Source organism: Cucumis sativus, chromosome 1 (assembly GCF_000004075.3).
Source record: "Cucumis sativus cultivar 9930 chromosome 1, Cucumber_9930_V3, whole genome shotgun sequence".
Lineage (NCBI taxonomy): Eukaryota > Viridiplantae > Streptophyta > Magnoliopsida > Cucurbitales > Cucurbitaceae > Cucumis > Cucumis sativus.
In genome coordinates this window covers 4,135,989-4,153,422 of record NC_026655.2, presented here as the reverse complement: position 1 = coordinate 4,153,422, position 17,434 = coordinate 4,135,989, and the positions used below count along the sequence as shown (strand labels likewise).

Sequence of the window (17,434 nt, the reverse complement as noted above, 5' to 3'; positions counted from 1 at the left end):
AAGGGACATTTTTTAAAATAATAAAATAAATTAAAATATTTACGAATTATAACAAAATTTTAGATTTTATAACTTATAGTCTTTTTATCACTATGGCATATCAATGACTATCAGTAATAGAATTTGCTATTGGTTATAAATATTTTGAAAAATCTACCATTTTAAAAAAATCTCTTAAAAATAAATCATAGCTAAATTTTGAAGACATTATTTTATAATAAAGTTTTTTGCATTACAACAAATGGCCTATTAGCTCAGTTGGTTAGAGCGTCGTGCTAATAACGCGAAGGTCGCAGGTTCGAGACCTGCATGGGCCAATATTTTTGTCAAAAAATTGGATGACTTTTCGAGCCTATTTTTTTCGGTGTGATGAAAGTACTATAGATATGTTAACCTACTTGAGCTTCTCCGATCAACTTTTACCCAACCTTTATCAATGAAGATATCCTAATGTTTATAGTTGATGTTTATATTATATATATAAATCAATTTATATTTTTTAGATGACCCCAACAACCTAACCTATTTTTATTTTCTTTTAAAACTTTATTAACAAACCTATATCCGAGTCTAGAGCACATAATAATCGAGGATATTATGGATATGTCAACCTAGCTAGTTGAGATACATTGATTCACCTTCTAATCCAATAATCCCCAATCGCATCAGACATATATACTTTTGACACACCCTCGAACATTTTTGGCATAGCCTCAAACATATTGATATAGTGATTAAAAAGTAAAAATGATTGGACTAACATAGTACTTTCTCATTCTGCAAGAATATTACATGTATAAGATGCTCAAGAGTAACACACACACACACAAGATTCTTAAAAAAACTGAATACAATAGTGTTTACCATATTATTCCTTATAGCTAGAATCAATGATGATTACAAATATTGAAATTGGCCATGGTTACAGAGTACTACACAATATACAAACCAATCGATCATAGGCAACAAAAAACTTATCATGGGTTTGAACAACAACATAATATATAATTGCTCTCACACACTAAAAAGCTGAGAACTAAACAGGGGGTTAAGAAAGTACATAAAATGTAATGATATTAGATGTTTAATTTCTAGGGTTACATCTGATATATATGTGTATGAATCTGATACCTTGATATAATTAAAACGTGCCCACTATCACACCAAATTTGTACATTATTCAGCTCTTGCCACCCTTATCTTTTTTAGCAGTTTATCCTTTAAGAAAGTAACCCCTTAGAAAAAAAAGAACACAACATAAAAAACAGCTAGCTTTGCATTATCAGCTTGTGTGGTCCTTTTATAATTATGACAGTACAAAGCAGTCAATTTCATCTCTAGCTTATTAGTACACACAAACAGAAAAATAAAATGAAAAAATAAGTGGGTGGGGAAAGGGGAGAGAGGACGGCATGTAAAAATGGAAAAATAGATTATTGTTTTTTTTTTTTTTAGTTTTAGAGGAAGCCATGGAAAAGAAGAGAGAGAGAGAGAGGGTTTTGATTGATGATAGGAATATTGCCATTCTACATATTTTTTTTTCTTTTTATGAAGAAAGATGAGATGGTTTTGTGTGGTTATGGTAGTTGGTGATTGGCTAGGGTTTCAGAAGGTCTTTGCATGAACAGTGCTCAAAGTACAAAGGAACTGTTTTTATGTTTATATATATTTTTATATATAACAAAATATCTGTTTGGTTACGATCGTTTTTGTTTAGCTTTCGTTTGGCCTTTAAATTTCAAAATGCTACACTTTTAGGTTTTGGATTTGATTATATAATGAATCTCTTTCAGGATGCATCGAATATGGTGAGAGTGGAGAAAAATTTTAAGTCTCAATCATATAATTATAATAATTAGAAATTTTTAGAATAATTATTAAGTACCTAACCATATTTTTAAAAAATTGCAAACATAGAAAAGTCTATCACACTCTTATGAATTATCGTCGGTTATAACCAATATTTGTATGGTCTATCATTGATAGTCTCTTATCATCGATAGATTTTGACAGATTTTGACAGATTTTGTTATATTTGTAATTTTTTAAAAATGTTGTTATATACTTAATTATTTTGAATCTAATTGTTATATTTACAATTATCTCATTCCTCTATTTTGCGTATTTTGTTATAAAAAATTGTTGCTAGGTTTAATTAGCTACAATTTTATATTTGAGTTTTGTTTTTTAAAACCAAAATTTTAAGTTTCAAAATTTAAACTTTCAATTAACCTTGATTTTATTACTAAATACTTATTTTAAGTGTTTGACATTCTGTTTTGTTTTTTGGAATTTGACCTTTTATTAATTGATTTTAAAATTTAAAATTATTAAAAAGCAAAATTTCAATTTTAATTTTAATTAAAGAAAATGGTCAAAAATAGAAAAAAATGACGAAATATTTACGATAAAAAATGACAAACTAATAAGGATGAAAAACATAGAAACTTAAATTTATTATAATTTTTAAATTTGTTTAAATTAATTATAGACATTAACACCAAAAACACAAAGTAATCAATGCATCACTTTGAGCATATGATATGATATGGGAGGATGTCATACATCCATATATCAACCTAGTCAAGATATTTAGGTATAGGTCTATTGATCCATCGATCTCTAGTATTATATTTTTTTAAAAAAATAGAGTATCTAGCAAAAAAAAAAAAAAAAATCAATGCAAAAAATATATAATTTGAAATTAAAACCTATAGATCAAATCGAAACAAAACTAAAATCAATCTCTTAAGGACATAAACTTGAAACATATATTATAAAATCGATAAGGAATGAATTAAAATAAAACTCAAAACTAAAGACTAAAAAGTAACACGCATACCCACAAATATATATCCAAACTAAGAGATGAAATAGAAACTAAACTCTAAATTAAACCTAGAAACCGAAAAAAAGAATATTTGCTTTCTTTTAATTTCTTGTCAATGAAAGAGAAAGAAAGGAGAAAAGAAAGAGATAAGCACGCATGGAGGGAAAGGCCAATAACAACAAGATTCTCTTCTCCTCCTATGGTGAATTTGATTGATGGACACATAAGGGTGAAGATGAGAGAGAGAGAGAAAAAAAAAAGAAGAAGGTGTTTCTCCTTTTTGTAGAAAGTGACATTGGCTAACCTCACATACACAAACACACACACACACACACAAAAACAGTCAAAAATAATGTACATATATATTCCCCCATTTTCATCTTCCCTTTCTCTCTACCACTAGCGTGCCCCTTTGAGTCAAATAATTGTCCTTTCACTTAAAAATCTTAGACATGGCCACGTGGATCTCTCGGTTCCCAACTTTATCCCACCGCACCCCATCATCATAACTAAATATATAAGTGAATCTATACTCATGAAATCATGGATTAGTTAACCCCAAAGTTCCCTTCAGTACTCTACTATGGATTCTTCAGTTTACTTACATAATATATGTATTTGTATATCACTTTAATTTGTGGTTGCTAGACGTACTATGATCCGTTTATAAGGTATAAAACTTCATTTAATTTATCAAATGGGTGTGTGTTTAAGTTCAATTTATTAGGCTTTGCATGTGGTTTATTTAAGTGATCTTTAAGTAGATGGATGGCTATACAAATCTAGGCTTTTTAGCTTTAGGCTATATATAATTTATAAATTCAAAGGTTATTTTCAAAGAGAGGAGATCTTTATTAGCTACCTAGAATCTTGCCTAGATCTTGTAGAGTGTGCTTACTTTTAAGTTAAAAAATTACCCTTAGTGGTTATATAAACAGAACTAGATGTAGGCTTCTCTTAATATTGAAGATGGTAACCATTCAGAAGTTAATAAAAAAATGAATTAATTGGAATCAAATTAAAGAACAATATCCAACTAACTGTTTTGTTGTTTTGGTTGACCATTCATTTATACCCAACAAGATTGGATATACGAACAAATTTAAAGACATAAATTTGATCTAAATGCGTAACTCAAATTGGTGATTAAAATCAATCTTAAACAACGTATCATTCTAACAAAATTAAACAAGTCACGTTGATTAAATTGATTGTAGGTTTTGTCAATTTAAACTACCACAAGTAGTAATGAATGTTAATAATTACTCAACCTAAACCCTAATCAAACCTAAAAGAAGTCACGGAAGGATTTTAAACAAGAAATTAGAGAAAAAGAAGGGATCAATGCATGCATGTACACCGAAACATCTTAAATATGTTGACATATTTTTAACATTCTCTTCACAACCGAGCATAAATAAGGTGTCCTCGTAATTGAGAGGATTTGAGAAGAAATATGTTTGGTGGGATAAAAAAAAAAAAAAAAAGCCTAATTTTTCTTTTGTTTATTATTATATAATTAAATAGCATGTATTTGTATTTTTTTTTTCAACAACCCCACTCACTACTCAACTCACATATAACTTCCCATAATATATATCACTCTAAAGATGCAAACTTTTAGCTCAAAAGGAAAGAGCTTTAGAAAGAGATGGATCCTTTTCCTTTGTCTTTCTTTACACATTAAATAAATTCAGCCTCCTCCTCTACATTTTCTGTCTTTCTTTACAAAACTCATCCATTCTTTTTTCTTTTTTGGTTCAAACTTCTAATTTTCTCTGTCTGTCTCTTTCTAATTCAGCTCCTTCCAGTCTATATACAGTAATCTCCACTGTGCTGTCTTTCTCAAACTCTACTTATAGCTTGTCCTTCAATTCCCCATTAAAAAAAAAGTGAATTTATTATATATTATCATTATTGTTGTAGTTGGTTTTATTTCACTCTCAACACCTCAAAAAATTACTGCAAAAAAAGAGAGGAATTTGAAAAGGATGTGAAGATTTCTTTTATTCATCTTCAAAGTTTTGCACTTGTCATCAAATTCAAGCCATTTCCATCATCAAATCTAGGTCTTTTTGTCCACAATTTTTCTCCCAAAAAAAAAAAAAAAAGGAACATGTTCTTCTCCACAAATAGTAGTGGTAATACCAAAAATGTCCATGACCCATTTGGTAATTTGTCTCATGATCTTGACCATTCATTCCATCTTCCCATCTCTTTCTTCCCCTTTCCTTCTCCTTTTGAAGTTGATGATGATCGTGATCTCAATTTCACTACTAATTCTCCCTCTAATTCTTCTCAAAATTATAATAATAATCCTCCTCCTATTATTTCCACTTGTAATAGCCCTCCTATTGACAACATGAGCATGGTGGTGATGAATTCAGATCAAAAGATGAAGAAGATGATGAAGAAAGTCCCACAAAGAAAAAGATTGTCAAAAAAAGATAGACATAGCAAAATCACAACAGCAAAAGGGGTAAGAGATAGAAGAATGAGGCTTTCTTTACCGGTGGCTAAGCAATTCTTTGGATTACAAGACATGTTGGGTGTTGATAAAGGTAGCAAAACAGTTGAATGGTTGTTGATTCAAGCCAAGCCTGAAATTTTGAAACTTGCTACAGAGAAAAAAAACCATAATTGTTTCACGATCAGTAATTCTTCTTCTAATTATTCCAATTCTTCAGAGCTTGATAATGAAGTTGGAGTAATTATTGGTGATCAAAATTTGAATACCAAAGATAATAATATCAAAATTAGTAAGAAGAAGATCAAGAAGAAGAAGATTATGAGAGCCAAACAACTGCCAATTAGAAAAACCATGGCCAAAGAATTGAGAGAAAAGGCAAGAGAAAGAGCAAGAGCAAGAACTTTGGAGAAGCTGAAAAGTCAGATGTTTATTAGGGATTCAGCTTGTTGTTCAGATGATCATCAACCAAATTTTACCAACATTAATTCATCTTCTTCTTGGAGCAGTCCTTTTGAAACTACTGGTGGAGAGGAATCAGCTGGTACTACTACTCATCAAAGCTACAATAATAATAATAATCCAATCACTTCCCAGTTTGATTCTCAATTCCACCAAATTTTTTCTTCTTTTGATGTTATTTTGCCAAAGTGGAGCCCATCTGATGATTCAACTTTCAATTTTCTGCATCAACAGGTGAGTTTTGAAGTTAATTTACTATTATTTTTCCTCTTTAATCTTAATCAAACAGTCAAGTCTGAAAAAAATATGTATCTAGGACAAAAATGAAGTGCATGGATATAAATTTTATGATTCTGATCAAACCCATTCAACTTTTTTTTCTTTTTGTAGCATGAATTTGAAGACTCTGATATCTTTGGATAAAAGGTATATGGGTTGGTTGCAAGCATGCTACAAGTCTCAACAACATGGGATTTTGATTCTTAATTTTCTCAAGGGAATTAACCTAGCTAGGAAGTATATCAAGTTGGAAAGACAAATATTGTTATATTACCATTGTTATTATTCTCATAATTTCATGTCGAGTGTCTTGTTGTTGTTCTTCACTTTCTGTTTGAAATTAATGTAAAACATAGAAACATTTCTCAATATATTTGCATGTGCTTTCAATTAACAACACAAATTGTGCAAATTTTTTCTATAATTCTCTCTTCATGCACATGATCTTCTTGACTTTTGTAGATATTTCTTGAAGAACCTATGTTAAGAAGTTGATGTCTAATTAAGGAATAGAAAAGGCTTGAAAACATTTAGAGATTTAAATTTAAAACTCATTATATTATTGGAATTACTATTGTGTTTCTTCCTCTTTTTTTTCTTATCCATAATTCCTTTTATCCCAAAAGGATCATGTTTTTATTATTTCCCTCGAAAGTATATGCATGATGATGTTATAGTATGTGGATTACATTGAAGCCAGTAATGAGAGATTTAGAGGATACCTTTTAGGAAGTGATCGATGGAATAGACACAAGAGATAAATTTTCGCATTATCCACTTTCTCACAATGTGGATGATGCCAATCTTCTTAGAGTACTCTAATTAATGACACAAATTTTCGAAGAATGAATGATGGGTAATGTTTAACAATAAAAGTTCTTCCATTACCTTTTAAAACATATATAACCACTAAGTCATGTCATAGGCAATCAAATTTAGGGAAACATCAGTTCATAGTTTTCATAATTTTAGGAATAATTCATGTGTATTGTTCATTAGATCGAGATTCATGAGTTATAGAAACATAGTTATATATATAGTTTTGTGTTGATTGAATCTTTTGGTCTTGGACCGTGATGGGGCGTGGGTGTCAATCCTAATTGAATTGTCTCAGTGCATGCACTTGTTGATATATTCCTCTAACTATGTGAATACAATATTTAAAAAAAAAAAAAAACGTAATTAGGTTGTTCAAATTGTTCTTTTGTAATAATATTTTGGTGTTTTTTTTTCCGTATGTGTTTCTCATAAAGTATCCCTTTCTCTAAAAATAAAAGTATATAATGACTTTAGAAAGTATGAGTTCATATTCTGTGTGAGATAAACATATTAATTATATATGTAAGAATTACATACAAACAAAAACCAACTACAAAATTCCAAAAAACTATTGTACACAATTAATGGAATATATGTTAAAATGTGGTACTGAATGTGTTGTGTGGTGGGAGTCGAGGGGAATACCCTCAAAACTGAAGTTATATATAGAGATTGTGTTTCAGCTTTTGTTTTGGACTTTTTATTTAAGCCCATTTTGTTAATTAAGTAAATTTATTGCAATTGCACGTGGATAGTCCAAATATGACCATATTATTATATCTGTTTAAAATTTAATAACACTATTAATGCATCTAATTAAGTTTACTGCACTAATATTGTTTTGATAATTGTGGGTTAAAATTTTGGTGTGTATAGGTATTTGGGTGAGTGATTTGTAATTGTAGTGGAATTGACTTTAAGAAGTACAAAGCTTAATATGTTGTTGTCATGTCAAAGGAAATGCGATCCCAGTTTTTCTCAACAATCTTTGGGTTCATCACTTACCTTTGAGTGTCTTTTTCAAATCAAATGTTATCCCAATGTCTGAAATACACCTAGCTTTACTGTCTTCCCTTAGCTTTATCTCAACAAACCAAATTAAAATTCCTCATCAATTTTCCACAATTGACCCAACAACTTGGCAACTCAAACTTCTCTATATGCTCACTGTTTTAACTATAATTCTGTCTTCCTATTAGTACCAAGAATCTTTGTAAAAAAAGCTGTCAGCTTCCCCAATAAAATTATCTTTACACACAGTATATCGTTCAACACTTTTTTTCTTAATTAAATAAATTAAACCCTAACTTACCATGGATTAAGCTTTTAGGTTTAATAGCAATTTTTAAAAAATCATGTTAGAGTATGATATGCATGTTAGACTATACAGTATTACCCATTCCTATGTCAAATACCACTGATATAGTATATGCATTATTGGAATGCAACCAAAGTTACGTTCCACATTGCTATTAAACCTAATACATGTAGATTAAGCAAATGGTCGATGCTATATATATATATATATATAAATAAATAAGATTAGAGATATCTAAAGTGTTGTCATTGTCCCGCACATGTATACTAATCTTAGTGGCATAAGTATAATGTCAACCATACCTTTGGACTTTGAGGTCCAATTAGAGACGACAAAAATGAGTAGTTGTTTTAGTGGTTCAATAACTCTTCTAAGCTCCCTCCTAAACGGAAATGGTCAATTAAAGGTGACATTAATATGCTAACTTGTATATGATCATCGATGCCATCCCATAAAACATTCCTAAAATAGGAAAACAAAAAACAAAAAAACATCCTACTAATCCCTCTCCTTGTTAGTTATCTTGATAAAAAAATGAAACATTCATCAATATTCAAGAGTTTTCAACCTATTTCATAGGAAGAGGGTAAGAAACAGTTACCTAAAATTCAAAGCTCTGGTTAGCTATCTTCCTTGTTTCTCGTTGCATCATTCAGAACAAAGTTGAGCTGCTGAGATCCTGCATGTGCTAACACAGATATTGTGAAAAATAATATGATTAACACCCTATGATCATATGATATATAGTCTATTTAATGGTAATTTGAGCATAATTAAGTGAATAAGACACCAATTATGTTATCCAGAAGAGATTTTGTTCACTACATCAGTTGAACTCAATAACGGAAAAATAATATTTGAATTACTATCCCTTATATCAAAAAGAACTACGAAATTGTTTTTTTTTTTTTAAGAATTGCAATTTAAATCAATTTTTTTAATGAATAATTAAGGAGACACTTAAGATATAATGGAGCTAAGCAATGTCATGCTTATTTCAAAATGGAGAAAAAAAAGTTGACTCTCAAATCTAACATATCAAATTGCAATTTATTTGTTGTTTCAAAGAGCAAAAAAAATCTTCAAAATTTTGAAAACATCAACTCTTACAATAATATTTATTAATATTATTATTATTATTTATAAATCTACTCCATGTTTATAATCCTAACTATCCATTTTAATTCCTAACCTATATATTATTCTAATTCAAGTAAAAAGTAATGAAACCAAAATATATAAAGGATGGTTGTAGTTGATGGCAATTTGAAGAATAATAATTAAGGATATAGCAATGTTTTTTAAAAAAATGCAAATATAACAAAACTATAATTGATAGATTTGTATCTTTGATAGACTCGTATGATCTATCAGTAATAAACCAATATTTACAGCATAATCTTTCGGTGATAGACTTCTATCATGAATTGACAAATTTTGCTATATTTGTAAATTTTTTAAAACGTTGATATATACTTAATTATTTTGAATTTAATTGCTAAATTAGCCACAATCCCGTTTAATAAAGTTGAAATTTTTATTTATTGGCATGACAAAAGTAGTAAGAATGGATCAATCTAGTTAATAGTACATCTCATGGATTCCTCTTTTTCTAGTACCTAGTTAAAAAAAACATGTTTCTAATACTAGTTTTTCTTATCAACTTTTAGACTCTCAAATCTAACCTGTCAAATTGAAATGAAAGAAGTTTTAATTTTTTTTAAAAAAAAAAAAATTGCTACTACAAGAATTTAATTTCAACCAAAATAAACATGGTAAAAATCGTTCTTACCACCCACATATTATATATTATCTATAAAAGCAGAGAAGTATCCATTCTCAGCCATAAGTTTGTCAAATTTATATGGGAAAAAGTGGTAAAGAGAAACTTTTCAATTTGACAAAGTGCTAAACATCCCTCGAATTAGTTACTCTTTTTTTTCTTTGCAATATATGGGAATCGAACAACAAACACTAATAGAGCTTTGTTGTTTTTGGCATCAAACATGTTAATCTTAATCATGAGTAAAATCTAGAAGATTATAGTTGAAAATCAGAAAATTTTCAAATATATATAGACCAAATTATACACCCCACCACCAATATCCAATACGAAAAGCTTTTCAGAAAGATAAAAAACAAAGTTAGGAGTTGGTGTTTATTGTTATGAATAATTAAAATTGTTAAGAACTTACCAGTGATTTTCACATATGTATCAAGCACACCCCAACCACGATATCCAATACGAAACGTTATTGTTCAGAAAAGTACAGTTAATTAGGAGTTGATGTATGTATGCTAATTATAATGAATTTAAACTGTGTTAAACTTACTAATGATTCTAAACTTTGGTTAGCTGTGGATATAATGGATTCAAGAACATGACATTTGAAAAGCAATAAAAAGTATAAATCTGTCTTGTCATAATGAGTGCCCTCTTGGAAAAAGATAAAAATAAATTTATATATTATTGAAAATAAAAAAGGTACCTCATCCTTCCTAGGGTTCTTTAAGCAAAAAGATGAATGACATTATCACACAATAAATGACAGATTATTAGAGTTATAAAAAATACTCTATCCAACCAAAATATATTAATTATAGAGCACTTACACTCTAGTGCTTCGAAATTCACTATCATCATCGTTCCAAAAGAATATTGTTATTCTAACTCGCAATCGAAGATTATTTTGACTGAATGATTTGAAAGTAATAATAATAATAATAAAGTTTCAAAATTGTGATTGGATTTTTAGGTTTGGATGTTTATTAAAGTTCAGTTTACTACTTATTTTAGTCTAATAATAAATGTTAAAAGCATAGATTTGTGTAACCTAGCTAGATAGAACAGCTAGTCCATCAGATCACAATAATGCTGTAACATTCATCTCTTTTTGGTTCCATTATTCCCTTTGATTTATGGGAAGTAATTGCCCCATCTGTTGAATACTAACTTTTAAATTCCTTGCCTCCAAAAAAATGAAATGAAATTCCTCAAAATCAGTCATAATTAATTTGCTTCGTTCACCATTCATAACCAAAACCAGTGAGTTTTTTACACTTAATTTTTCTTGAAAGATTTCTGCACTCTACCCTCCAAAAACTGGGGTAAATTGAAGAGGGAGAGAATCGATAATTCCAATTTATTTCTTAGGAAAAGGAAACATTTTAGCAGTAAACCCATCCCCTTCACAAGTAGCTGAACAATTTGAGTTTTATTTATTTTATTTTAAACACCAATAAAATGTAGAAATAAGGGACCAAAACGTTCGATCTCGAAGAAGTGAAACAGGTGGAAAAAAATCCTAAAAAAGATGAAAAATATATACAGTAATGTTTCTTTTCTATACAAAATATGGGAAATCCAACATTCCACCCCTAAAAAGGAAGATGCCAATTATGGTTCCTATCAATTAATGTTATACATAAATCCAGAAAAACAGCTAGCAGCAGACTAAAAACCCATGAAACAAAAGATAGAAAGATACCATCTTGAGACTCTCCTAACATTTAAATTATAAACAGAAAAAAAAAAAAAAAAAAAAACCATTAAATTGGAAATCAGCTGAAATTTTGTTCTTGAAATCTTAGAAATTTAGAAAAGAGATAAAGGCAAAAGAATATAAAGGAAGCCCTAGAGAGCTAGATCTATGTTCATATGAAGAAAAACAAAAACAAAAAACAAAATATATAAATTAAAAATCCTAAACTTGAAATAAGCTTAAGATATCTTTAAGAAGATAGAAATTTAGTATAAAAAAAGGCCGAGAAAGAAGGAAATAACTTTATGATATGATCTTCACTTGAAGGAAAATTACAGATTAAAGATCCCATTTCTTTGATGGATCTTATAAAATCTGACTGAGATTAATCAAATCGTAAAAAAATAAATCAACAAAGAAGGACTAAAGAGAGGAGAGAGATGAAAGAAGAAATGAAGGAGATGAAGAAACTGGAAAGAGGAGAGTTTTTTCGGACAGTGCCGCCGCACCCAGAAGGGAAATGGAAACCCTAACGGCAACGGAGAACACAGTTAAATAGGGTTAAAAAGTGGAAGCACGTTAACGATAATCGTTTAAAATTGTGGCTGTGAGCTACCAGATTCAATTGATAGATTTCTCAATGACTTGGCCATCACAATAACCATTAGATTTCTTTTTTCATTTTTCGTTTCTTTTTTTCTCTATCAACTTTTTATTGCTAACTCACCTAGGAGAAAGATTTGAACATTGATTTTAAAAATAATTCTACATGTTAATATAATATATATATATCAATAGCATTAATAGATACCAATAGAGTTGATATCAATAAGATTGATAGATATACAATAGAGTTGATATAGATGTATTCTAAAATTTTGTTATATATTTATAATTATGTTTAATAAGGAATTTCTAATCCTTCACAAATAAAATATAATAATAAGAAATAAGAAATTGAGGCATAGTATTGATTTTTCTTTCTATTTCACTTTTTTTCTTATTGATGATGACACAATCAAAATTTTTACCCAATTTATAGAAGAATTTTGTAGGGAAAAAAAATCCAACTTACTGAATCTATGTTTATCTCTGCTTTCTTTTTCTTTTTTCCTAGAAAATATATGTTTATCACTTTTTTCTCAATACGTTATGGGCACAAAATTATAAAACTTATAGATGAACAGATCATTATTTTCAATTTCTCGATTAAAAAAGAAACTGTACTTTTGTACAGTTTGATTCATATTTTTTTGTCTTTTTCAGTTTTAGGCAACATGAACTGTTCGTATTATTTTATCCAAAAAAAAAAAAAAAAAAAGAACTGTTCATATTTCATAGAATGTTTGATTTTCTAAATCTTAAATTCAACTAACAAAGTTTTATTATTGTTGTGGTTAAGACCCTATTATGATTTCCTCCACAAAAAAAAGTGTCCTTATGAATTTATTTTAGTATGTATATTTTGAAAAGTATATTACATAAAGGAAAGTTTGCTAACTAAATAAACACAATTAAAAACTAATTAAGTAATTATCAAGTATCCTATGTACATTTCTTTAATAGAATAATAATAATAAGGAAGTAAAAAGAGTGTCTTTCAGGTCTGAAATTACTCACACCATCTTTATATATTTTTAATACAAAAAACACAGAGAGATCTGAGAAAGTTCCCATTTCCCAGAACAGTTATGGGCCATCCTTTTCACATAATTTAGGTCAGGAAAATTATTCTCTTTCTTATATTATTCAGAACTTTTAAAATATTAGGATAATGGGCTTTCTTCTATAAGAACATTCCATAAGCTATCCCCAAAAACACAAAATCAAACAAATTCATACCCATTAATTTTATTCTTATTTTGTTTTCATTTTTGTTCCTTAAATTGATACGACAAAAATGATCAATACTTCATTAGTTTGTTGGTTGAATTTTTGTTTGTATAATCTAGAAAACAATTATTGTGTATGAGTTTACTTTTGTATAAAAAAATATATATTTGAGAAGTGTATATGGAATTCCAATATGAAGCAACCCATTTGCATGTAACAGTAAATAAAACAGAAGGAAAGGAAATTACACCAAAATTCAACACATATATAAAAAGAGTGGAAAGAAAAAAGAAAAGAAAAAAACTAAAAACAAAGTTTTCTTTTGACGAACACTGATCCAATTTGTAATTTAACGTTAGACTAAAACTGTATAAGAAACAAATGATTAAAGGGAAAAAGAAGTTCAGAAGATCAGAAGAAGAGAAGTTAAAAGGGTACCTGAAAATATAAGATAGAAGCAATGGTTTGAACATTATAAGAACTTGAAGGAACTTCCATGGCCACCAAAAACAAAAAACAAAAAAATGCACCACAATTATATTTTGGAAATTGCAAAACAACAACGTAGTACTTGTACATATAAAAACTTTGCTTTGATGGAAAAGATTTATGGTCTCTCTAATAAAAGAAAATTAATTAAAGTATTTCAACTTGTGTAACGTGTCACTTATTCATACTAGTCTAAATCAATTTGAATTGTCCATGTGCCAAATTTGAATATTTTTCTAAAAGAAAAAATGTGCATTGATATATAAATATAATTATTTTTTAGATTTAATTATATGACTATACAATGGTATAGAAATTATTATCAAATTTAGTTAAATTGAAAAGCATGTTATTATTTCTTCAAATAGTCAGCAAGAAAAGAAAATCTAGAACCTTTGGATGTCTGATTGATTGAAATATTTGAATTATTATGAACCTCACAAGAACTGTAGAAATAGTTTGAAGAAAAGAATAAAAAGAAAAGTGGAAGAAAAAGAAGAAGAAATTAAGGAGGAGTTTATTAATTACTTGTGCAGACAAAATTATACCGAAATTGAAGGCTGCAATCTTGGGAGAACATGTCAGAGTATTATTAAATTTGGATTTATGGAAATTTAAATTTTTTATCAATTTTAATATAAAGTTTTTAATTTCATTTCTCAAATTATTACACTTCAAACTTTGATAATTGTTTGTGGCAATCTTGTATTGCAATTTAACTTTTATAGTAAGTGTTTGATTGGAATAATGTTTTATGAACTATCGAATGTATAACATGAAATTAATTGGATTTAAAGGAAAATTGCATTATATTTATATTGAAATTTCTGAATGTTGGCAAAGTTATTTAATAATTAGTTTGTGTTTTGATATCAAAATTATTTGTATGTGCTAAATTTTAGTTTGCTCAATTGAATGAGTTGCTCAAATCAACGTGGTTTAAAATAAGCAAAAATTAACTCTTGTTTTTATTTAGAATTTGATTAAGAATTTATCCATTGTACTTAAAGAAAATAAAAAATTAAAAAATTATGGTAAGAAATTAGTTTAAAGATTGAAATGATTATTAAACAAGTAAAAAAAAGTAATTTTTATTTTTATTTATTTGAAAATGTTATCCATTTAAAGAGACTATTTATTACTAAAACATAAAACCATTTTGCAATTAGTACATATGTGATCAAGAAATCCTTTGGAAGTTGGACTAAATTTAAGACTTAGCTGAAGCTATACTATAAAACTAAGTTGAAAAATACAGGAAACAGAAGTATCTTCTGTATCCAAAGGCTAAGAAAGCAATGGACAAAAGAGGAAACCTACAAACAAATAGAGTCTCTTAGCTTTAATTTCAAATGAAAGAACAGAAACAAAAACTGGCATAGTTAGAAGTTCCCTTTTTGAATAGTGTTAAACCATAATACAGTAATTCATGTGTATAAATTAATACATGTCATATGGGCCAACGATAACTGGTACACTAAAAATGTAACGCACGCACCGGACATGGACCAATCATGAAACCAAACTTACTTGGTAGAAAAATTATTAGTCACACTATGATAAAAGGGTAGAGATAGGAATTCTTTGAATGTAACTTTGGTAAAGGAGAATCTGTTTGGCAAGATCCAAATCTGTTGAAGAAACAGCAAAATCTGAAAATGTGGCTGGAAATATTAGGGATGTTTTGTTGGAGATAGGGGTTTGTTACTGTTAGATGTCAGTTTTGTGTAATATAGTGTAGTTTGTTCCTAACCTAACATCTCTTTTTTGTCCCTCATTTGTCTCAAGAATATATATCTATACATATATATATATATAAAGCAGACAGTTGCTCTTTCTCTTGAAGGTTCTTCAGTTTTATTGGTTCATTAAGGATGTTCTCAAAGAATTATTATGCAACTAATTTTACATTTTTCGTGTTAAATTCATCCCTACTAAATATCATCTATCTTCAGGTTAAACAAATCATCACCTTTCTTAAGCCTAGACTCCTTGGGGGCCCAACCCCTGAATTATCTGCCCTCCTGCGCCTCCTCCATCTATGAGATTGTCACGTTTTCCCTCGTAAATGCATAACCCTCCCAAACTGAATTTGTATATTGGATTTTTTGGCCCTATATGTGGTGCAATTCGCGATATCCTACGTACACATATTTCATTTTTACCTGTGTTGTATAATATATATGATTCTTTAACCTATCCATCCAACCCAAAGAAATATGACCTCTCTCAGATATACGGTTTATGCTGGGAAGGAATTATGTTTGAACATAAAGTTGGCTCTATCATTGATCTGTGTAAAATGTAGTCAAAGTTGAGGGCATGGGAAGGAAAAAAGTTAGATTTTGTGGGATATGTATTCAAATTATATATGTATCAGGGCATGCAAGTCAAACCCATGACTGAAATAATGCAATAACATTGGCTCATATTTCAAATGCCTGTCAACTGATCTATTATCTATATCTTTCATTTTCCTTTTTATATAACAGCCAACAGTTTAAGTAATAGTTTTATATAAATATTAAAATTGTACACATTAATGGCTAGAAAAGAGTCTTTTTAAATAGTCACAGTTCATAAAATCCGTCTACATTAACAGGTGGAACCATGAAATAGCAATGGCAGAATGCCCTATGACATGAGAGAAAAGAATAATTTTTATAGAAAAATTAACTATTGAAAAAAAAAAGATTACGAGATACATTCGAATTAGGTTAACTGACACATTCACAATACACTCATCATACTCGGAAAAAAACTAATAAACTCAAAAAGAGTCCGAGATCGACTTGAAATAAAAAACTCAAATTATTGATACGTATTAAAGTTCTTTATACTTTGTATTACATATTTCATATGTGTAACTCAAACTCGTTAAATACATGAAAGCTTATCTATAACTTTCTAAAGTAAAGAAGAGATTGCAAGCATTTAAAACAACAATCTTGCTAGGCAAAGCAACATCCTAAAATCATATATAATCGTTGATATAAAACAATACACAAATTCTTCTTAGAGAACTAGTAGTTATAATAACTTCAATTGAAACCTAAAGAAGTGATTCTTTGGATACTTATACAGTTTTAAGAAATGGGTTGTTAAAAAATCATTACTTTGGAAGAGGGATTGAAAAAGAGAGCAAACTTTTTATCTGATTTTTTCAAAGGTTTGAACCAGGGCCCTCAAGTTGAGAGTTGACACGTACGTTTATGGCAGAGAAGGGATAAGAGAATTTGGTTGGCTGCTGCTGCTTCAATGCAGTATCCAATGGGAACAAACAACAAAATCTATAAAACTGATTTTGTATTAATCTGATATTATTTATTTTACCAATTTATTATTTGTTTTTGTAATGTGTGAGATGTCATAGAGAGAGTAGTAGCCTAACCATCAATATTTATTGTAAAACTCAAACAGTCTACTAAAAGATTTCTGTAAACCTAACACGTCTC

The 17,434-nt window shown here is 28.8% G+C and overlaps 1 protein-coding gene, 1 long non-coding RNA gene and 1 other non-coding gene across 5 annotated transcripts; 2 read left to right on the top strand and 1 right to left on the bottom strand.

Annotated features, from left to right (window-relative positions):
* Nucleotides 1-243: 243 nt before the first annotated feature.
* TRNAI-AAU lies at nucleotides 244-317 on the top strand. The gene has a single exon. It is a non-coding gene; the product is annotated as a tRNA-Ile (tRNA).
* A 4,494-nt stretch (nucleotides 318-4,811) lies between these two features.
* On the bottom strand, nucleotides 4,812-14,030 carry LOC116402717. 3 transcript variants are annotated; one of them, XR_004215269.1, is made up of 5 exons: nucleotides 13,929-14,030; nucleotides 8,777-8,854; nucleotides 8,478-8,557; nucleotides 5,341-5,981; nucleotides 4,812-5,181 (listed from the first exon to the last, which is right to left on the bottom strand). It is a non-coding gene; the product is annotated as an uncharacterized LOC116402717 (long non-coding RNA). The 3 variants fall into 3 exon arrangements; XR_004215267.1 differs by having other exon boundaries at nucleotides 4,820-5,981; XR_004215270.1 differs by lacking the exon at nucleotides 8,478-8,557 and having other exon boundaries at nucleotides 4,820-5,981.
* Nucleotides 4,916-6,437, top strand: LOC105434786 (transcription factor TCP18). The gene is made up of 2 exons (XM_011652154.2): nucleotides 4,916-5,993; nucleotides 6,150-6,437. The coding sequence occupies exons 1-2, from the start codon at nucleotides 4,947-4,949 to the stop codon at nucleotides 6,180-6,182; spliced, it is 1,080 nt and encodes a 359-aa protein (XP_011650456.1). The 5' UTR covers nucleotides 4,916-4,946; the 3' UTR covers nucleotides 6,183-6,437.
* Nucleotides 14,031-17,434: the final 3,404 nt, after the last annotated feature.